At 46.3% G+C, this 22,811-nt stretch overlaps 1 protein-coding gene across 15 annotated transcripts in view; it reads left to right on the plus strand.

Moving 5' to 3' along the window:
- Nucleotides 1–22,811, plus strand: part of LRRFIP1 (LRR binding FLII interacting protein 1) — a 156,807-nt gene that overhangs the window by 122,917 nt on the left and 11,079 nt on the right. For 6 of the 15 annotated variants that reach the window (XM_049888531.1, XM_049888533.1, XM_049888537.1 and 3 more), the window contains 8 exons: nucleotides 769–846; nucleotides 4,711–4,746; nucleotides 5,334–5,459; nucleotides 7,621–7,692; nucleotides 10,221–10,391; nucleotides 11,719–11,811; nucleotides 15,756–15,894; nucleotides 18,240–21,233. In XM_049888531.1, coding sequence (XP_049744488.1) covers nucleotides 769–846; nucleotides 4,711–4,746; nucleotides 5,334–5,459; nucleotides 7,621–7,692; nucleotides 10,221–10,391; nucleotides 11,719–11,811; nucleotides 15,756–15,894; nucleotides 18,240–19,894 — 2,370 coding nt within the window. In that variant the 3' untranslated portion in view covers nucleotides 19,895–21,233. Of the gene's footprint in view, nucleotides 1–768; nucleotides 847–4,710; nucleotides 4,747–5,333; nucleotides 5,460–7,620; nucleotides 7,693–10,220; nucleotides 10,392–11,718; nucleotides 11,812–12,743; nucleotides 12,837–14,032; nucleotides 14,126–15,755; nucleotides 15,895–18,239; nucleotides 21,234–22,811 lie in introns of those variants that run through there. The other 9 variants (XM_049888532.1, XM_049888534.1, XM_049888535.1 and 6 more) reach the window with 5 other exon arrangements.

Genomic DNA, 22,811 nt, shown 5'->3' on the forward strand with positions numbered 1-22,811 from the left:
GATGGGTGGGGGGGTGGGTGGATGGGTGGGGGGGTGGGTGGATGGGTGGGGGGGTGGGTGGATGGGCAGGCAGGCAGACAGGCAGACGGACATATGGATAGACAGATACATACATACACAGATACATACATCCATACATCCAAGGAACTAGGTAGAAGGTAAGCTGGTACTACTAAGAAGCCGTACACAGGAAGTTGTTGTATTGTGGCTTTTGGTGTATATATTTTCACGACAATGAAACTGTTTTTAAAGAGCATGCATAATTTTATATTTACCTTAGATCTGTTTGTTTCTACTTGTAAAGACAGTAGAGAAGCAGAATTTTCGGTTGTTTTTTTTATTTTTTTTTATGAAGCCAGTCCCCTGTCAGTTTCCATGCTGGGAGGCAGCCCCAGTTCAGCTCTCACACACTGTTTTCCCGCCTGTGGGGTTTTCTGTGTATCAGCGAGGTGTGACTCCACACCCAAGGAACAGGGGCTGTGGATCCCTTTCTTTTTATTTACTAAGAATCCTGTTTTCTCCTGGTGTTATAATAACTATGTTTATTGTTAAAATTGTTAGTGGGCATTTATTTGGACATGCGGTGGGCACAGCCTTCTTCTCAAGGGGAACGTGTGCTCTCTAACCCTAACTCTTCTCCTTTCTGCGAGGCGTGTGGCTAATCACAAACTAACTGAAGCACTTTGTCGGGTGCCCTCTCTCCTCGCTCCTTGCTGACCCTGTTCCTCTGTTTCTGTCCGTGTCTGACGCTGCGGGCTGCACACACAGCCCTCGGAGTACAGCGGCTACCTCAACTCCGGCTCCCGCGCCTCCTCCCGGGCCAGCTCGGCCCGAGCCAGCCCCGTGGTAAGTCTGTCCCCCGCTCGGTCTCGCACGCCGGCCTCCTTCTCTCCTCCCCTTGCCCTTTTTCACACTCCCACTTCTCTGTTTGTTCAAAGCAACCCCCACCTCCAAAACCCAAACATAGGATGAAGCCAGAAGGTTTTTCTGTGTTTCTTTTCGTGTCTACATGAAAACTGGAACTGGGAAAAATGCAGAGTATTACTCTTCAGCGATACTGTTAGGATTGTTGCTGCATTTCTAAAGAGCTGTATAAGAGACTGTCAGCAGGGCTTCGAGGTGGGGGGCTGAGTGGGAGAAGGGAAACGGGGGGCTACTCGTGCGTGGATGTGTTGTTTTCTGTGGTTTGTGGTTTTTTATGATTTAAAAATGTACAGGGTTGAATTTTAACATTTTATTTGAAATCTTATCGGTTATTGGACCCGGGCAGTTTTTGGAATTACATGTCAGCCTTTCAGTGCTGTTCTGTCCCTGGTTCTTCTCCATGTACCTGCTATCTCACTGGCTCTCAGGCTGCTGAGAACGTGCCAAGCCCCAGAGCTGCAAGGGGCCCCTGTCCCGTTCTAAAGCTCTTGTTTATTTTTTTCAATCCTCTGCATTTATAACTGAAAAGACTCCTGCATATGCGTTTGTTCGCAGATGTGTCCACACTGCCTTCTGAATGGAAGCGCTGAGTGTGCGCCGCTCTCAGATATTTCACTGAGCTGGTCTTTGAATTCATTACAAACAGATAACAGCTGGGTTTTCTCTTCTTCCTTGATTCGGCTGCTCCTTTTACAAAGTGGGCTGGTTGGCACAGATCAGGGTCCCGCAGAGAGTGTATGTGTCAGGGGTCCTCCTGCTCTATGCTAAGCACCTCACATTGGTTGGGGACCCCGAAGCGGAAAATACTTCCAGTGTGTGCTTGTTAGAACTGCAGAGACTTTTCTGGAATGTGCAGGAGTTCTTGGTGGGGGGTGGAGGGGTGGGGGGCATGGCTACAGCAGCTCACCAGAGCCCCTTGTCACTAGTCATTACCCCTAGGACATCCAGGAGGGGACAGGAAAGAAGCACCTCCCTGGCGCCTGAAGCGAGTCCAGAAAACAGATCTCAGCTATCCCTCACTTCCCTTCATTTCCAAAACTCATGATCCTACGCTGAATCTGAACCATTTCTGTTTTCTAAGTCCCAGGGTGATTATGTTGGGCAAACAGAAAGCAGTAGCTGACATATTCGGGCTTGTGCGTTGGAAGGAAGCCGACCAGTCTAGTCAAAATCCCCAGAAGGCACACTGTGCTGGGTCTCCCTGTCCTTCTGTCCAGGACACTGCCCGGCACAGAGGCTGACAGCCGCAGTCTGGCCTGGGCCTCTCGGGGGTAGAGCAGGAAGTGCCCTGGGAGAGGAAGGTCAGATCACAGGCCCTCATTCCTGGCTGGGGCCCTGTGGCCAGGCGCTTAAAGCTCCCAAGCTTCACCTGGAGAGAAGAGGCAACTACACCTTTACAGAGCACAACAGAATGAAGCCTGTAGTGTGTTTCTTCTTGTAGTGGCCCAGTTATCCAGGGGTGTGTTGCACAGGCCACCGTCCGGTGAGGAAGTGGGTTTCACAGTGGTTCCACAGCTTATCCAGGGTCCCGTGGTATTTGGGATGGAGCCCCCTGCAGTGGTAGCCCCCCGGCCTCCATCTGCCCATGTCCACCCCCAGCCACGGAGCTTCTGCACCCTATGACAACACTTAAAAACCCTTTGAGCTACGCTTTCCTCTCTTCCCTTTCTGCACCTATATATTTTCAGAGACTAAAGAAAAGTGCTTTGTGTCAGAATTAAATACGCCATCTAATTTACTAATCCGGTCCTTCATTTAGAGGATGGCTAGGGAGCTTTATTAAAAGTGGGTGCAGCTGGCACCTTCTGTCTGGAGGCCTCACAGCTGTCAGATGGTACTCACGGCTGCCCTCTAGCGGATGTACGGTCCCATCCGTCCACTCCCGCTCTGCATACTTCCTTAGGGGCGCAAATACATACACCCCAGCCGCCCCTTGGAAACCAGATGGGGCAGTGCTACTCTGTCCTATAGGGTCACTATGAGTCGGAATTGAGTCTACGACAGTGGGTTTGTTTGTTTCTAATTAGGAAAACAAACACAAGGGCTTTTCCTTAACATGTAGAGACATTGGGAACAATAATTCATCATAGATTTGCTCTAACTTTCATTTAGAGCTTAATCTTTCTCTGCATGGTCTCTGCTCAGAAACACACCCCAGACGGTCCCATTCTGAGCCCTTTTCGTACGTCAGAGCCAAGGCTTCTTTTAACTATAAACAGAGAAAGCTGGGGCTTTAGAGTTTTTTCTTTCCTTCTTCCTTATTTTACATTTTCCAACTTACAAAAGTGATGTGTGTTTGTGGTAACAAGTGAGTCCATGCAGAACAAAGACATCTATTTAAAGGTCGAGCACACGTCCTCACTCACCACCCCACAAAACCGGCACCTGTGGTCCGCTGTGTGCCCTTTCTCGTTCCTCTCACAAGAAACACTAAGAGTAAGTTGGGTGGAGGCCTGCTTTTATGGGCACGGATGTCTGAGTAGGTGAACCCCGGGTTTCGGGAGCTTCCTTTAGCTACACATAATATCTAGCTCTTGGTGACAAGCAATCAGAAAACGTACCATTTCGGCTGTGCAGCAGAAACGGTCCAGATTCTCAGCAGTGACTTGGCAGTCTGTTGAACTGGGTTTTCTCATTCCCTCAAGAGTTAAAGTTCCTTCCATATTTTCAGATTGATCAATATTTGCTCGGCAAACTAGCATACTCTTCCGGGGAATGAAGGTTTTGGCCCCAGGAGATTTAATGAATTAATTTCCCCAGAAGACTGGGTACTAGACAGGTGGATTTTCTGTAGTTATTTGAAATTGAAAAATATGTCAGGAATAATTTTATTCTTATTCCTTGGAGACCCTGTGGTGTAGTGGTTAAGTGTTACATCTGCTAACTAAAAGGTCAGCAGTTCAAATCCACCAACCACTCTTTGGAAACCCTGTGAGGAAGTTCTACTCTGTCCTATAGGGTCACTATGAGTTGGAATCAGCTGGATGGCAATGGGCTTGTTTTTTTTATTCCTAAGTGGAGAGAAGAATCACATTGGAAATGTTAAATCGTCAACACAACTCAGAACACCAGCCCAGGACTCTCTGAGGCTCTGCCCGGGACGATAGGATAGGATGATGGGGACCACCTGACACCTGCAGATTGTCTAGTTTGGTGGATGTGACGTGCATCTCTGAAGTAAAGATCTTCCTCTATGTACCTTCACACACACCAGATACACACATCGGCAAACGGCCGGTGTTTTCCTCTACTTTGTTGAGATCGACACCCAGAACTGCAAGAAGTCGACAGAGTAAACCTGTCCAGCTCAGTTCAGCAATAAAGCCTTTGTTTTGTGTCTTTCTGTGATCAGTGTCTGTTTTATGTTGACCTAGTTATGTTCTGGAAACCCTGGTGGCGTAGTGGTTAAGTGCAATGGCTGCAAACCAAAAGATCGGCAGTTCGAATCCGCCAGGCACTCCTTGGAAACTCTGTGAGGCAGTTCTACTCTGTCCTACAGGGTCGCTATGAGTCGGAATCGACTCGATGGCAGTGGGGTTTTGGAGTTATGTTCTGGTGGGAATCGTAAACTTTGAAACCCATACAGTTGAGTCCACCCGCCTAGTGAGCTACACCAGCACCACTGCTGTGTCCACACTGCCCGTAGCCGCGCATCGGAAACCCCTCAAAGTCATTGTTAAAAATACGGAGGGACTAATGCTTCATTTTATTACTTCCTTCCCTTTGAGTCCACATTGTCCCTTGAATGCTTTTAAGTATTTAATACTTGTCCATTTTCCTCTGCAGGTTGAAGAGAGACCAGAAAAAGACTTTACTGAGAAGGTGAGGAGTTGCCGTAAGCCTTTGTATTATGTCATTTATGAACCTTGTTGCTCAGTGTTTAACAAAGATGCCTGCCGTTGTGTGAACATTGGACCAGTAAGTGGCCCACCAAACTAGTATCTCATCTCTCCAGAAAGCTCCCTGGGAGTCACTTCCAGCAGGAGTGAAAAATCCTGAAGAAGACAGAGGTGTTCATGATAGGCCTAACCATGGAGCTCAAGGTCAACCCAGGCAAATCCCAAAGTTGCCACGTGGTCCCGCAAAACAAAGCGCTCTGTGCTCTTACCGTAAGCCCATTGAAGGTTTTCCCATTTGGAAACTGAGTTAAAGTAAAACCAGAAAAACAACCCATTGCCGTCGAGTTGATTATAACTCATAGTGACCATATACAGGACAGAGTAAAACGGCCCCAGAGGGTTTCCAAGGAGCGGCTGGTGGATTCAAACTGCCGACCTTTTGGTTAGCAGCTGAGCTCTGAATCGCTGCACCACCAGGACTTAGAGTTAAAGTAAAGGCCCTGTAATCTCAATCTTCTAAGTCTTTTCGGTTTTGTCTGAAATCATATTTGATCCTTTGCAATATTCTAGGGGTCTCGTAACATGCCCAGCTTGTCTGCAGCCACCCTTGCCTCTCTGGGTGGGACGTCCTCCCGGAGAGGGAGCGGAGACACGTCCATCTCCATCGACACTGAGGCATCCATTAGGGAAATCAAGGTAAGACCCTCTTTACTTCCTTACTACTTAAAAGTATCTTTTATGAGAACATGTCTTCAAATAGAAAAAGATTTCATTCTTAAAATTCTGGATCTCGGTCCTGTCTCCCCTCCCTCCCATAAACATGGTGTTCTGGTAACACCAAGCCCCAGCTCAGATACCATCCCCCCACCTGCCCCCACCTCTCCAGGGCAGACTACGGTCCTATCCTCTCTGGCCGTACCTTTCCAGAGCACTCACCATGTTGTGTTCACAAGATCAGTCATTTTTGTGTACCTAGCGTGCGTAGACACTCAGTCTACTTTTCCCGGACTGTATTGGATGCCAGATTGTTTACTGTTCCCAGACCACAGCAGGTACTTTCAAGCAACCTTGACTTTGTGTATCCCTTTCCTTTCCATTTGTAATATGCCTTTGGTAGACCTCAGCATATTACATTTTAATGTTTTTTTTTTCCTCCCACTAGAATGTAGATATTATTGTCTGCTACATCTTTGGCAGTGAGCAGAGGGCCAGGCATATGGTGACACTCAGAAAACACAACTCCGTTTATTAAAGTCATTAGGGCATTTTATCCGAAAAGAAAAGACTAGAAAGGAAGAAGGTTAAGTGTGGGCTCATGATATTAACCCAACTTCACTTTTAAAAAAATCGTAGAACTTTGTGTTGTCTAGAGGACAGAACCAAGGTCAAAGGGAGAAATTTCAGGGAGTTAGATTTTGGCTGCATTTATGGAAGAGCTTTCTAATGATTAAACCAGTAAACCACTTGCCATCAAGTCGATCCTGACGCATGGCAATCCCATGTGTGTCAGAGTAGAACTGTGGTCCATTCGGTTTTCAGTGGCAGATTTTTCTGGAAGTAGATTGCCAAGCCTGTCTTCCAAGGTGCTTCTGGGTAGACTTGGACCTCCAACCTTTGGGTTAGCAGCCAAGCACATTCACCTTTTGCAACACCCAGGGACTGGCACTCAGCACAGGGCCAGGCATACAGTGACACTCAGCGTGTGTGAGAGAAACACACCATCATTTGATAAAGGAACTAGGGGCATTGCATCTGAACAGAGAAGACTAGAAAGGAGGATGTTTAAGTTACTAGAACTTTGTGTCCTCTAGAGGCCAGGGCCAAGGTCAGAGGGAGGAACGTAAAGATTTTGACTTCATTTATGGAAGAGTTTTCTAACAATTAAAACTGGTTGGTAATTGCCACTGGTGCTGTCCAAACAGCTGGACCACCGTTTGGCAGGGAAGGTGGAGAAGGTTGGACGGGGCTGCCTTGAAGGTGCCTCCCAGCTGCTAAGTTTACTGAGTACGTGAGCGCAAAAGCGCCATCAGAAAGCGGAAAGCAGACCGTGCTCTTCCTCAGATGTCCACGCCGTTGCCGTCTTCTGCAGGTCCTGCAGCTCTGAGCTCAATCCTTCTCTGCACTGAAGTAGAGTTTGCTGCAGTCACAGCTCATCTCTGGTCTTAGTTGTGAGCGCCTTTCATTTGCTCAGCAAGTATCTATCGGGAGTCTAGCTCATGCCAGGCGCTTGTCTGAAGCACCAGGAACTCAGTGATGGACGAGACAGACAGAGGAGAGACTTGGCGCTCATAAATGCAGGGACAACGCCTTGCTGATTTTTGCCTCTAGCCTCTCCTGTTACCTAGCAGAAAGTAGGAACTTGGAGTGCTGGAATGAATCATTAAATATGAGTAAAAGAACTTGAAGCATTCTCAAAACCTATTTTGTCTATTTTATAAAAAGTGTAAAAATATGATATTAAATCCAAACCAAACTCATTGCCATTGCGTTGACTCTGACTCGCGGCGTCCCTGTAAGTAGAGCTGCTCCATAGGATTTTCTTGAGTATAATCTTTATGGAAGTAGATCCCCAGGCCTTTCTTTCACAGTACCACCGGGTGGGTTCAAACCACCAACCTTCAGGTTAGCAGCCGATTGCAAACTGCTTGCACCACCCAGGGAAATAACGATATATAGATACACCTAAATTTCAATTTACTTGGTTTTCCTTTTAATTTAAAAAGAAAAATCGGTACTCAGACTAGCCAAATAAGAAACACTGTTCGGAAGTATACAAAGAGTCAGGGGATTGCCTCTCTTTGTGATGGCAGCTGATTTTTCCCTCGACATCGTCTGCCTCTTTTGCCATTTCCCCCAGGAGCTCAATGAGCTAAAGGACCAGATTCAGGATGTAGAAGGCAAATACATGCAGGGACTGAAAGAAATGAAGGTACCAGCTGACACAGTGTGGGCTTGTGATACTAACCCAACTTACAAAAAAGCCATACAGAAGACATTCACCCTGCATGCTGTGTGCTAAACAGGCTGCAGGTCGTGGAGCGCAATGTGGCAGTGATGCCGGCCTAGGCGTGGGCGCTCACCGTTTGCCCAAGTGCAGTTTTGAACCCATAGTAACTCAGTAGAAAAGGTTACTAATATGTATTCCTGATGCATGCTTTGCTCTCACCCTCCCTCTGCACCCTACTGCTGTCCCCCATCCCAGCTTAAAACCAGTTCCTCATTTCCCCCCGACGTGTACTGTACCCTTGAAGGAGGGTTTTGGTTTTCTTCCCTTTCCGTAGCAGTTCCATACAAGCAACGCTTTGCTTAACTTGCTTCTCTAGATATTTGATGTTTTTACCAGTAAGTCAGTCCTTACACACCATGTTTTTGAAACTTCCAAAGCGTTTGCGTACTGTAAATTCTGCTGGCTGAAGCCACGTCTGGGTGTGTGTCATCTCAGATTTCTTTGAGTGTATGCATGCCACGTTTAGAATGTGGAATTGCCTCATGGTGTCAGCCATGTTCCTGGGAGGCAAGGTGAGTATTCGGCAACTGGGTTTTCTTTCTGTGTCTCCACCAGGCAGCTTATGGCCCACCACTAATCTAGCAGTCGACCATGGCTCTGTCCCTTCCTTTCCAGCTCCCCAGAAAGCACCTGGAAACAGGAATTCAAACCAGTTCTTTCTGGTTCAACCCCCTACTAAGAATTTGCATTTCCACCCCCACCCCCACCCCCAGATATACTGAATCAGAATCTACATTTTAACAGGATCCTCACGAGAGAATCATCTGGGATCGTGCTAAAATGTAGATTCTGACTCCATACATCTGGGGTGAAAACGCAAATTCTCAGCAGGGGGTCGAACCAAAAAGAACCGTTTTGAAGCCCTGCCTGGTAAAAAGTCGGAATTGATTATCACACAGGGCGCCAGATAGAGGGTAACATAGATCACATGGCTTATTGACTGTTTTCATGTTTGTCACCACTCCTTTGTTGTTGTTGTTGGGGGCTGTCAAGTCAATTCTGACTGATAGCGACCCCATATGACGGAGTAGAACTGCCCCATAGGGTTTCCTAGGCTGTAATCTTTACAGAAGCAGATTGCCAAGTGTTTCTCCTGAGGAGCCTCTGGGTGGGTTCGAACTGCCAGCCTCTCAGTTAGCGGTCGAACGCTTAACCATTGTGCCACCAGGGAAACAGCTGAGACTCTGGCTTATGACTCATGTAGAAAGAGAGCCATTGGACCAGTCCAGGGACTGCTGGTCCCACCTAAAGTTGTTCCTCCAGTTTGGAGGTGCAGGGCGAGGCCAGGGTGGTCCGCATGGAGCCTCCCATGGCACATGATACGCGTGGCTGAGCACTGCTCATCTCAGACTCGTGATTCCACCTTTCTGTTCCCCTGGAGCTCCTTCCCCAACTTTGTTTGCGGATCTTAACGGGAACCGCCCAGCGCTGAGCCAAGTGGTGGCATCACCCTGGTACCTTGCTGGCCTCTTTCCCGTGTGTCCTTCCAAAGGGATGACTTTTGTCTTTCCGGGACCCCCCAGTGAGACCTGTGCACCTCGTTTAGTTTTCCTGTGGGTCAAGAATCTGGAATTACCCCTTAATCCTTTCCTGGTTCGTAAGCCAAAATCAGGATGATCAGTCGTAGCTTTTGGCAAGTGCTGAGCTTTCTCAACCCCACTCTCGGGCCCTGTGTCAGGTTCTGGTCGTGTGTCATGGGTGATTATTTCAGAAGCCCGTTGAATGACTCTGCCACACTAACACGAGAAGCTTCCTGGCTCAGGAATTATACAGTGTCCTGTGTCAGGTTCTGGTTGTGTGTCTTGGGTGATTGTTTCAGAAACCCATTGAACAGCTCTGCCACGCTAACACAAGAAGCTTCCTGGCTCAGGAATCATACAGTGTCCTGCATTGGTTCTGGTCACAGTGTAGCATCTGTCTGAAAAGTCAGTGGTTCTCCTGCCTGTGGAACCAAAACCCTTTCTATGCTGTACGCCCTTTGTTCTAACAAGGGTATAAGTTGCTTTCATCTCTGGGATTGTTGTTGTGTGCCGTCAGATCCATTCCAACTCATAGCAACCCTTTATGGCAGAGTAGAACTTGCCCCATAGGGTTGCCTAGGCTGTAATCTTTGCAGGAGCAGGTTGCTGGGTCTTTTCCCCCACAGAGCTGCTGGTGGGTTTGAACTGCTGACCCTTCAGTTTGCAGCCAAGCACTTAACCATCGTGCCACCAGGGCACAGTTAATAACTAATTTTCTGAGTGATGAGAATTTGATCAAACTGAAAAGAGGGAACTTCTAGGCCTTTGAAATTGCCAGGTGTTTCTCATTAATTTGCACTAAGAAATAAAGTCTGAATTTAGGGCTGAGTTTTTTGTTGTTGTTGTTTTTAATTTCTTAAAGGAATACAGAACTAATCCTTGTTTTTGTTGTCTCACGACAATTTGCAAACTCTGCCCTGATTTCTGCAGGACTCACTGGCGGAGGCCGAAGAGAAGTATAAGAAGGCGATGGTTTCCAATGCTCAGCTGGACAACGAGAAAACGAACTTCATGTACCAGGTGGACAACCTAAAAGACACGTTGCTGGAGCTGGAGGAGCAGCTGGCTGAATCCAGACGACAGTATGATGAGAAAAACAAAGTAAGCTGTGGTATGGTAGTAGTGTTGTTGTTAGGTGTCATTGAGTCAATTTCTACTCTTAGTAACCCCATGGGACAGGGTCAAACTGCCCCGTAGGGTTTCCTAGGCCATAATCTTTATAGAAGCAGATGGCCAGATCTTTCTCTCGAGGAGCTGCTGGGTGGGTTTGAACTGTCAACCTTTTGGGTAACAGCAGAGTACTTAACCAGGTTTCCTTATAAAGGATAACAGCCAGACAGATAGAGATACAGATATAGATGTGTGTGTGTGTGTGTGTGTGTGTGTGTGTGTGTGTGTGTGTGTGTGTGTGTGTGTGTGTGTGTGTGTGTGTGTGTAAAAAACCAAAACCCACTACCGTCAAGTCGATTCTGACACATAGCAACCCTACGTGACAAAGTAGAACTGCCCCACAAGGTTTCCAAGGCTGTAAATCTTTTACAGAAGCAGACTGCCACATTTTTCTCCCGTGGAGCAACTGGTGGGTTCAAACCACCAACCTTTTGGTTAGCAACCGAGCACTTTAGCAAATGCACCCCCAAAATCCAGAATCAAACCTACTGCCGTCGTGTCAATTCCAACTTATAGTGACCCCATAGGGTTTCCAAGGCTGTAAATCCCTACGGAAGCAGACTGCCACATCTCTCATGCCCCACCCCTGCAAAAAAAAAAAAAACAACCCATTGCTGTCAAGTCAATTCCGACTCATCGTAATCCTACAGGACAGGGAAGAACTGCCCCACAGGGTTTCCAAGGAGCGCCTGGTGGATTCGAACTGCCGACCTTTTGGTTAGCAGCCGTAGCTCTTAACCACTGCACTACCAGGGTTTCCCAGGGCTCCATATATATATGTATAAATGTATGTATGTGTGTATATACGTGGTTCTCCAATTGTCCAGGAAGCTCAAACATCTGAGAGTAAGAATACCAAGTTCTTTGCTGAGTTGCTTGAAATGTTGATGTGTGTAATTTCAACATGTAAACTAGAGACAGTTTTACTAAGAGAAAAATTAGTATTTTAGATGTAGTGTAAAAACATAAACATGCAGAAGCATGCCTATAAGATAACCAACGCATTTGTGAGTAAACCACAATTAGCTGAGTCAAGGTTTTCCTGAGATGTACATTCCCTATTTTGCATTTTGTTGTCTGCTACAAATGTCAAGGATTTTAAGGAAATCATACTCATTTGTTTCCTGAGAAAAACCACAGTTACTCTATTTAAGAATCTAAACATCTTTATTAAGCTCAAAGAAGGGTCTGCTGTTAGATGAACTTTGTTTAAGGGTGATCTCTCTCCATCTTTAGCTCTGGTTTTCCTTCTTTGTAGGAACTTGAACGGGAAAAACATGCCCACAGCATCCTGCAGTTTCAGTTTGCTGAGGTGAAAGAGGCCCTGAAGCAAAGAGAAGAAATGCTTGAAGTAGGTAGCATTTTCCTGTTTTTCTTTTTCGTCTTGGACTTTGTAGTATTTGTTGGTTCATTACTAAAGTTAACACTTTTCTTCAAAAATTGAGTTTAGGCCCATTCTCTGTGTCTCAACTTCAAGAGACAGTCCCTGTCGTTGGTGAAGAGTCATCTCATTCTTTGATGGTGTTGTGTTTTGGGAAGATGTGCAAGGTAGAATAACGGCCCCCCAAATATGTCCACATCCTAATCTCCAGATACTGTGAACATGTTTCCTTACACGGTGGAGGGACTTTGCCAATGTGATTAAGTTAGGGACCTTGGGATGGGGAGATTATCCTGGGTTATCTGGGTGGGCGCAATGTGAAAAGACAAGAGTCCTTGCAAGAGGGAGGCGGGAAGGTCAAAGGCAGGAATAGGAGATGGGATGATGAAGCAGAGGCTGGAGCGATGTGAGGATGGGGCCACAAGCCCGGGAAGTAGGTCGCCTCTAGAAGCTGAAAAAGGCAAGGAACGGATTCTCGCCTAGAGCCTCCAGAAGGAACGCAGCCCTGTCCACACCTTGATTTTAGCCCCGCAAGACTCATATTGGACTTTGGACCTCCAGAACTATCAGCAAATAAATTTGTGTTATTTTAAGCCTCTAAATTTGTGATAATCTGTTACAGCAGCAATAGAAAACGAATGCAGAAGGTTGTTTTTGTTTCCTAAACTTAATCAGTACTTTCACTAGTTTCTTTGTGTAAGTAAGAATTCACCTAAGCAGGGAGTATAACGAGGGGGAGAAACCTGGAGCGCAGACGGTGAATTCAGGGTTAATGAGTTAAAATGGCGCCTGGAGTGTGGACTTAGTGACGACCAACAGAGCACTCAGCTTATCTGGCACTGGAGTTTTCCTTCCTGTTTAACTCTTTATCTGCTTTCTTTCTATCTGTTCCTATCCCTCAGGAAATCCGACAGCTACAGCAGAAACAGGCGAGTTATATCAGGGAAATTTCTGATCTTCAGGAAACGATAGAGTGGAAGGACAAAAAGATAGGGGTAGGACCCTTACATCTTTGAAAATCCATTCAGTTGGGCAGTTGGCTTGGCAGATTTCCTACTTTCAGAGCGTTTGGTTTGCAAAAAGCCTGTGCCAGTGTGCATGCCCCGCCCCCAAGGAACACTGAATTATGGTGAATTCACCGCCTCACCCAAATTGGCATTAACTCAGCTTGAAGCTGACTGTAAGCATGAAGGTTCGCGCTCTGCCAGCACTGACCCAGCTAGCCCTGGCTGCGCTGTGAGCAGACTTGAAATCTGTGGAGTGCGGGAGGCGCTCTGCAGCAGGGCTGACGTGCAGAGGCTCAGAACGTGCTAGAATTCCCTGCCCGGTGTGACTGTGCTTTCTCACAGAGTTTGAGGAAGCTGCAAGGTGGCAGGTGCAATGTCTCACGTATGTCCACCTTGAAATGTACCCCGGGAAGACCACTCAGGCCCCCCCTCCATGAGCAAAGGGAAACTCACCAGCATTGAGGCAGGGAAGAAGAGGAGGAAAGGAACCCCACAAAGTAACTGCTACAATAAAAAAAAAAAATACTAACAAATGGCTCCCAAAAAGTAGGCTGTGGGGCTGCATAGCTCCTGAGAAAAGCCGTGGACCTCTGGGCACATCACCGTGCGTTCTCGTCCTGAAGCTGCACCGTGTTCCCACTCGGATGTGCTCGTCCACACCTGGGTAGGGTTTTTGTGTGTGGTTCTGCTTTAGGACCACTTTAAGTTTGTATTTGTGACAACAAATGACAAAAATCAATGTAGAAGAATAGTCTACAGAAAGTGCTAAAACTGCTGTCATTTTGGGGGTTCCTAAACATTTCTTCCCTCTATTCCTTATTTATCCCTCATTTAAATGGGTACACCGCTTCTGTTCGTTCTCTGACACAAAGCTGTGAAGCCACAGACCGAGCTAGAAATGATGTGAATAGAATCATCGCCCGTGCCTCGCACTCTGCTGCTGGGCTTCAGAATGTCAGACTCTTTCTGGGAGCAGGAACTAGAACGTTCTTTGGTTTGCATGAACTAAGAGAAGCTTAATTGCCTGCATTTTGTCTGTATTTCTAAGCATGTTCTATCTAACGTCCTAAAACTCTGTTAATGTTGTGCAGTATAGTACGAGCCTACTTCTTCTCCCTGCTTCTTAAGTTCTCTGCTTACCTGTATGACTCTTCTCTCTCTCTTCTCTGCTGCTGCACGCTCAGGCCTTAGAGAGGCAGAAAGAGTTCTTTGATTCCATAAGGAGTGAACGAGATGATCTTAGAGATGAAGCAGCCGTGCTCAAACAGGAACTGAAGGTATGGAGCCAAAGGAGAGTTTAAAAACATCCAGGGGACAATAGCCAATTCTGGGATGCCCAAGAATGAGAGAGAGAGAGAGAGAGTGTGTGTGTGTGTGTGTGTGTGTATGGTGTTAATTGATTCTGTGTCATTGATCTTAGCTCTGTGAACCAATTCAAATATAAGATTAACGGAGAATGAAGAGGAAATGTAGGCTCAGTGGGGTCTGCGTGCCCGTGGCCTCTGACACATGCAAGCGTCGAAAACAGCTCTGATTTCCAATTTTTTGTTATGCTGTCTGGATTCTGTCTCATACTCATTAGTAAATTATTCAGGACATTATTAAAATTTAGAAAGCTTGTTTGGTTCTTTTTAACAAAGCCTCAAATTTAAGGACTTCTCTAGCTGAACAAAGTCTTAGGTGAGTGGTGGAGAAGCCCAAGCTAACCGGACTGTGAGACACCTCGGAGTGCAGGAGGGGGAAGCTTCTGGTCTTCTTAGGCCCACACCAAGGAGTTATCAGCTGCTACCCGGACACAGAGTCGAAAGCCAGTGGGCAGCACTGGGGCCAGAGGTCAGAGTGGGTTCCCAGAGCCCCGAGGAGGCAGTGGTGAGCGAGGGCATGGCCGTGGGACCATGCCTGAGAAGCCAACGGGAATGTAGGTGTGCTGCTATGCTCCAGGGTCGCACCCCAAGCCATAAACCACAGGGCACAGGCTTAGACCTAAGGCTCACTGGCCTGGATGGTGGGTTCCCAGGAAGGTACCCGCTCCTCATGTACTCACTCGCCTCAGGTGGCCCCACCCTGACTTAATGATGTGAGGGCAGTGCTGGGGGTTCCTGCCGACAACAGAGAGACAGCTGTGGGCGGGGAGGTGGGAGTGAGTGGTCGATGGTGAAGGAGGGTCCTGGGGTGAGGAAGGAAAGCCGTTCTCAAAGTGTTTCCCTACTAGGTGAGCCCAAGTTCTATTTCTTTGAATTTTCTGAGCATTCTAGCCACCATCTTAAACCCACTGCTGTCCAGTCAATTCTGACGCATAGTGACCCTGTTGGACAGAGTAGAACTGCCCCATAGGCTTTCCAAGGCTGTAGTCTACGGGAAGCAGACTGCCACATCTTTCTCCCACAGAGCAGCTGGTGGGTTCAAACTGCCAGCCTCTCAGTTTACGGCCAAGCGCTTTAACCACTGTGCCATCAGGGCTCCTGGCCACCATCTTAATCCCTTCCGTATCATCAGTTCGGTTCAGTCTTTTCAGGAACCCATCCATATTTCTTTCATCATCTCAGTCTCTCTTTTTAAAAGATGCAGCCAGGTCTCAGAATTAAGGGTCACTCTGCATTGCTCTGCTTGGTGCTCCAGCTTGTGGAAGCTCACAGGCCGCGACCTCTGGCTAAAAAGGATGCCTGTGGACAGGACCTTGTCACCAGCGAGTTGAGACATGGAGTGGAACACGTGCCTCAGGGTTGTGTGTGTTGGTAGCGTGGTTGCCGATGTGGTGCCATAGCACTGCCCTGTCTGTATGAAATGGCCTTTACTTCAGGAGGGACAGTGTCTTACTGCTGCTACTGTTACTCTTATTATTACCAAAACAGAGTTGAACCCAGCATTGTTCAGGGAGTGTTACGATAAGCCTGTTTTTATCCCCAGAAACATGGAATAATCCTCACTTCAGAAGTAGCTGCCAATGGAGAGGCTTCAAGCACTGTCAATAGTGTCAGCCACCAAGATGCCACGAAGATGACAGAAGAGTTACGCGCCCTCAAGTCGCCAGGAGACGGGACGCTAGGTAAGTATTTGCCTGGGTTGGGTCTTCCCACCTCCCCAGTCAGCATCGACTCACCTTCCATGCCTTGTTAGCATTCAAGTCATCACCACTCATCAGTTAACAGTCACGTGGCATGCCGTCTGTCTGTCACTTCACGGGGCGCCTCCCAAGCGGCAGGCTGGCCCAGTGTGTCTTGGCATGCCCCTCCCCTGTGTTCATCACCGATGGCTTCAGTCACGTTGCTCTCGCTTCTCACAGCTGCCCCATGAGACTGTGAACACAGGGAAAAGAGGCTCAAACTTAAGGGCGATTTTGACAGTAACTGCGTGGTTTTTCCTCGGTTACATATCAAGTAGGGCCTTTTTAGGGTATTCCATTACGGAAGGGAGCAAAGAGCAGAAGTGTTGAGGCTCTCAGGAAGGCATGTCTGTGATACGCCCAGCACGCTCCGTGCTCCGCCACGTGTTCTGACGTGCATGGTGCCGCGGACAGTGGGCTGGCACCTGAGATTGGGCCACCCGTCTCTCGGTTGCCATTCTAAAGCCACAACATGAGATGGACAGGTGGCACTCGGCAGGAACATGACCGGTGCAGAGGAGGCTTACCAAGGAGACTCTGAGCGTACCTGCCTGTGTCAGAGGTCGTACCCCCTTTCTATTTAAACATTTTTGCCTCTTGGCCAGAGGTGGTACCCCCACTTTGTATTTCCTGTGTTGCTCCTGGAAGAACATAAACCGGGGGGTCCCACAGATTGCAGATGTAGCTTATACAGTTTGCACTTATCTGGAAAGGTCCACTGATTCATGCCCCTCCAAGGACTGTTTGTCTCAGTATCTGGCTTTGAGGCCAACCTTCTGATTCTGGGGTCCAGCCTCCGGTTGCAGCCACAAATAAGGTCTCACATGTCCTGGTTCCAGCTTTTTAAAGTGAGGCTGGAATGAGGTCAAGGTCTGTGACTCTAATTTCAGTCTAGAAGCTTTCATCCTATTTCTTTTTATTTATGGACACGTAGAAGCCCACAGGCCCCAGATTCTCCAGATTTGCTTCCCAGGGAGGCATCGCGTTGTCTTTATGATGATCTCGGTAATTAAAGAAACGCAGCTCCTTTAACTGCATCAGGATGGTCGAAAGAAAATCAGTAATTAATTTCCATCCTACCTTTATTTTAGCTACCCGAGCAGCTAGGAGTTTGAGCGTGCTATTCTTATTCAAACATAGGTTTTTTAAACCTTTGACAACCATTTGTAAAATACTGAAAGAATCAGAAATAAGTTTTGGACAGGGTTTACCAAGTGTTTTTTTGATCACATATGCTTATCGGTAAAAAATTAGGGGAATGTCCCCACGTGTATTTTTAATTTATGCGTGTATTCTATTTCATTAGCATAAGATGTGCAGTATAAGACAAGCGCGGTAATAGAAATTTTAAAGGCGCTAAGTAAAACTAACTCTAAATAGAAGTTCTGATGTTTTTTGCCCATTTTCCCTGGGGAAAATACACCCCCTTGTGGAGACCATGAGGTTATAAAGTTACCAAATTTGACTTTCAGTAGGATGGTATCTAGTACGATGGAGTTATGTTTGTTTGGAGAACCCAAAATATAACTGTTCGTTCCAAAGCAGTGATATGTTCTTTAACTGTTGAATTGTTGATTGTTTAATTAAGTGGCCATCTTGATCTTAAGCACTTGCCTCCTGCTGGAATTTTTTCTAGTCCCTTAGGAATGGAGCAAAAATGTTTTTGGGGCACAGACTTGAGATGTTGTCTCAGGAAGACATACATTGATTGGGTGGCGGAAGGTGGATTTCTTTTTACATCATATGAGGTATTTTAAAAATATTGTCCTTGAGGCTGACCTTGAGGCTGAATTTCTTAATGTGAATTGAATGTCCTGTTAAAAAGTCCCTTAGAAGCCCCTTTGGGGCTATGTGATACGTGTGTTGCCATTTGACAGCTGAGGAAGTGTGAGTAGTCCAGATGTGCACTTAGAAATGAGAACAGGGAGCCAAACCTAAGTCCATCGTTAAACCTCAGCATTTTGGATTGTTTTGCGGCCTGATCTGAAGCCCTTTCTATTGGTTAAAACGTAACATCACCTTTAAAAAAATCACTTCATGCAAGATGGCACCAGAAACCACCCTGGCCTTTCAGCTGGTGGCGGTGGCCTTTGCTGATCAGGAGCTCACTAGTGTAGCTGCTGCCCTGCCGCACGGAACTGGCAAAGGCTTCTGTTCTTTTGGCTCTTGATGATTCTCACTCTTTAGGCACGGGCTTGGGTGGGAATTAGGACATGTGTTTACATTTGGTATGTATCAAGTGGTCACCACATCATGTGGTCCCTTCAATTTTCTCAATGGTCTTTTAGGAAGAGCCAGTGACGTGGAGGTGAAAAATGAAATGGTGGAGAATGTGGGGAAAGGAGAAATCTTACAGAATACTGAGCAAGAGCGGCACAAAGAGGACAGAGGAAAGGACTGTGTGGACATAGAGGGATTACGTCCTAGTGAAAATACCGAGGACCAGAAAACCTCTGAAGACAAGGCCTCATCCCCGGAAACATTAGCAAATGCAGAAAATGAGGAGCAGGTCATGAATACATCAGACGATAGGACCAGGGCTTCCCCTGAGGAACCCAAATGCTTGAGTGATTTAGGGAGTCAGAGCCCAGACCCTCTGGTTGAGCAGGACGGTGGTAGTGCCCTGGATATCAAAAATGAAAGGGAAGAATCTGCAGAAAAGCAGGAAAATGAAGAACAAGAGGATTTTAAAACCAACTTGGGAGAGGTTAGCACAAAACCGTGTCAGGAATCTGTTCCTTTGCACACACCAGACGTTGAAAGGGCAAGTGGTACAGACGCTGGGGGGCAGTGTGGGACCCCTACAGAGAGTGTAGTAGAGGCAGGGGTAGCTAACGTGGAGGAGCACATGGGCCCAGTGGCCTCAAGTCCTCCAAAATGTAGTGAAGACCCAGTGAATCAGGATGAAAATCATACGGTAGATGCCCCTAAAGACCCAAGCACAGAGTGTAGCTTGGAGAAGGAAATCACCAACCAGGAAGTAGCAGAGCCCAAGGAGGCCCCAACTCAGAGTGCAGAAGTAGGTAGGGAGCACAGTGAAGATGAGGATGAAATGAAATCAGTGGATGAGAAACCCACAGAAGGCCAAACCATTCCTTGTTCTCCAGCAGCCAAGAGCAACCATCAGAAAGCAATGGGTGAAGGTAAGGTGGATAGTGGAAGTGAACCCCTAGATCTGAAAGAACGTGATGAAGAAAAGGCCAGCCAACAGGGAGAGACCTTGGACTCATCACAGAAGAAGGCAAAGAACAAGAAGAAGAAAAACAAGAAGAAAAAGTCGCCAGTCCCTGCAGACACCTGTAACGATGTTAAGGCAGAGTTAACGTTTCAGAACACAGATTTCAGTGAAGTTAAGGAGGAAGCAGAGGCCAAATTAACTGACAGCAAAGCCGCAGGAGAAGCTCACAATGAGGTAACTAAAGATGCAAAACAGAAAGTAGTATCAGGGAGCAGCGAGAATGTTGAGGGTCTAGAAAGTCCTAAAACTGAGTTGAATGGGAAACTTAACCCAGAAGATGATGCTGTAACAGGTAAGGTGGGGGAAGGAATCGCTGATAGAGACGCACTAGATTTTGAAGACGATACAATTCAGTCATCAGGCACTAGTGCTAGTGAAAAAGAATTAGATGCAAGTATTACAAAAGAGAATGCTGGAAAAGAGGGTGCTGCTCAGAGCAGTCCTCTGGAACCAGAGGATGGAGATGTGTGTGCTAGACCCTCCGAGGAAATTAGTGATGTCTCCCAAACAGAAAGCGCAGTGACGTGTGTGACATCAGAGCATCCAAGTCAGACAGTGGAGAAAGTGTTAGAGAACGTTAGTCTAGGAAACGATGACTCCTCGGCACCAGCAGGAGAGTTGGGGGACTTCGAGTCAGAACGCAAAGAAGATACGAGAGGTGGCAGTGAGAAGACCAAAAGCAAAGAAGATTGTACCATGTCCTGAGCCAAGGCAGAAACAGAAGGGCAGCTGGTGAGGTGGAGGCTTAGAGAGGACCGAGGACTTTGCACAGTAAGTCACATTGTCAGGAGGCGCTTGTCTTTTCTCTCCGCTGGCGATATGCATACAAAGCTCTAACTCAGTATAAACACACTGTGTGGCAATCAGCCGCCAAGTTACCTACTCTTTTGCATTGTCGACTGTTCACCTTTAGATTTCTATCCAATCATTACGGTTATCACCCAGATTAGGAGGACACACGTCTTCGTTGTAACTGAGAGCATTCCAGGGGTATCAGCCAATAATGTACACTGTTGCTTCTGTTCTTGCTTAAAATCAGAATAAAAATGTTGAACTTCTGCCTTAGGCTGATGTGAACGTGGACGCTCTTGACCAAATAAATCAGCATCTGACAGAAAGGACCAAATTGAATTTTGAGATTTCCGTGCTGTGAGTTTAATGGATGCTGAAATTGATTTGTCTCATTCAGATATATGTACTTTCATATTTGGTTTTAACATGTACGTTATAACCTGTATGGTGTTTTCTTTAAAGGAGACAAACGGCCAGATAGCATGTAGGTCACCAAATGATAAGATGCACACCTTAGGATAATAGTTGGTCATTTTAGGGATAATGAGTGAACACCTTCAAGTACAGGAGAGATCTGGTTTACCTTTACCTCACAGAAGTATTGTATTTCAAACCAATACTTTTGGACCTCATTGTTGATGGGACCTGAATTCATTTTGTAGGAGATTTTGACTTCACTTTATGCTGATTATGTACCAAATTCATTGTATGCAACGATTCTATTTTTTTTTTTTTTTAATTCTGGAAGAGACATATGTTGAAATTGCATTCCCTCTTGCACTGAAGTATTTGGGAAGGGCAGAGCCATTAAAAAAACTTTTTTTTTAACCTTAAAATTCCTCCTCTTTCTATTTGAGCGTCTACTCATTCTTCAGAAGAGCCTTACAAAAGGTCACTGATCTTGCTAATTAGACTGTAACAGGGGTTTTTAAATAGTTGAATCATTCGGGGTATTTTGGTATAAATACTTTCATTTGCTGTTTTTCCATGCATTCTTACTGGAAACTTCTTGTGTTGATCTGCCTGAAGGGAATATATATTTTCTATATAAAGAAGCATTTAGAAAAATAATTGTAAAATGTTGAGATCACAAGGGAATGTACATCATGAATGCTGTTGACACTTTATGAGATTACGTGACTTCATATTACTGTTATGAGATATAATTGAGTGCACCAAGACCAAAAGCTCAATAAAATTTGAAGCAACTGTGTTATTATGTGATGGAAATAAAAACATTTTGTAATTTTAAGACCCTGTGATTCCACTCTCTGGCTGCTTGAGGTCTGATTCTGGCCACTGTTACACATAACACATCTTTAAAGTAACGTCTCCTTCTGGGAGCTAAGTCTCCCTTGGGGCTCTGCGCAAGACTAACGCCCGCTGCCCTTCATAAGTACTGAGTGGTCTTCCTTCTGGATGTCTAGACCAGGGCTGATGTTGGACCATCCCTGGAGAGCTGAGAAGATCATCACTCGAGTTGTGTGCTGTGGCTCTAACAAGGAACCCTAGCTGAGCAAGGTCTCCATTCTGTCACTTTGCTATTTGTATGTCCCAGTACTTAAGACTGTTTTTTGAACGGTATGATGAAAAGGGCAAATAAACCTTGACTATTTTTGTGTAAATGTCTTGAGGTGGAGGATATTGGGCATGATAAATCCTCTCCAGTTATGCCATATAAATGGAAAAATATCAGGTTTGCTGGAGATTCCAGCCCACTGGCTGTAAAGGGCTTTATAGGGTTTTAGTTTAGGTCCCTAACATCAAAATCGTCCTCACACCGCCTTGGAAAACAGCTCTCATTCCCACTCTTAAAGCTTTCTTGGGAAGTGACTCAACAAGCCAGGTCACTAGCTGGTGAAATCACTGACCCGTGTAAGCTCTTTCCTTTCTTTCCCACGTTATTCAAGAGCACATTTATGGATATGATGACAGACTTCTCATCCCTCAGCTCAGCCATGAGCAGTCTGTTACTCACTCACTGACGCATTCGTTTAGTTAGTGAGCATTTTCAAACCCTTTGTATCTGGAAGGCACTGTGCTAGTGAACAAGCAGATGGGACTCTGTGGGGAGTGACAGCTGAGAATCAGGAAGTGGGCAAAAACGAGACATCTGAAGAGCCAAGCCATTTCTTGCTCATTGAGAGGGCTTCACTGCAGACATTGATTACCAGGCTTCAAGAGTGTAATGACATCACAGCCCAGCATAGTCACTCATGTTCACAGTAAAGGCCTTTTTGTTATGTCATTGTTAGGTGCCGTCGAGTCAGTTCTGACTCACAGCGACCCTACCCACAGCAGAAAGAAACACTGCCCGGTTCTGCGCCATCCTCTCAATTGTTGCTGTGCTTGAGCCCCTTGTTGCAGCCACCGTGTCCGTCCATCTCATTGAGGGCCTTCCTCTTTTTTGCTGACCCTCTACTTTCCCAAGCATGAGGTCCTTCTCCAGGGACTGATCCCTCCGATAACATGTCCAAAGTATGTGAGACGCAGTCTCGCCGTCTTTGCTTCTAAGGGGCATTCTGGTTGTACTTCTTCCAAGACAGATTTATTCATTCTTTTGGCAGTCCGTGGTATATTCGGTATTCTTTACCAACAACACAATTCAAAGGCATCAATTCTTCTTCAGTCTTCCTTATTCAGTGTCCATCTTTTGCATACATATGAGGCCCTTTAGTGATCAAGAAATCGTTAAATTCAGTATACTCAGTTTAAGTAGGATGGAAATACAGAAGCCAATGTAGGAAGATTTCAATGTCAAAAGATAAAACTCAGACAGGAATCAAAAGGCTATTATTTGTCAACCACATTCCCAAAGTAACTTAAGTCC

This window comes from Elephas maximus, chromosome 6, assembly GCF_024166365.1.
Source record: "Elephas maximus indicus isolate mEleMax1 chromosome 6, mEleMax1 primary haplotype, whole genome shotgun sequence".
Taxonomy (NCBI): Eukaryota; Metazoa; Chordata; class Mammalia; order Proboscidea; family Elephantidae; genus Elephas; species Elephas maximus.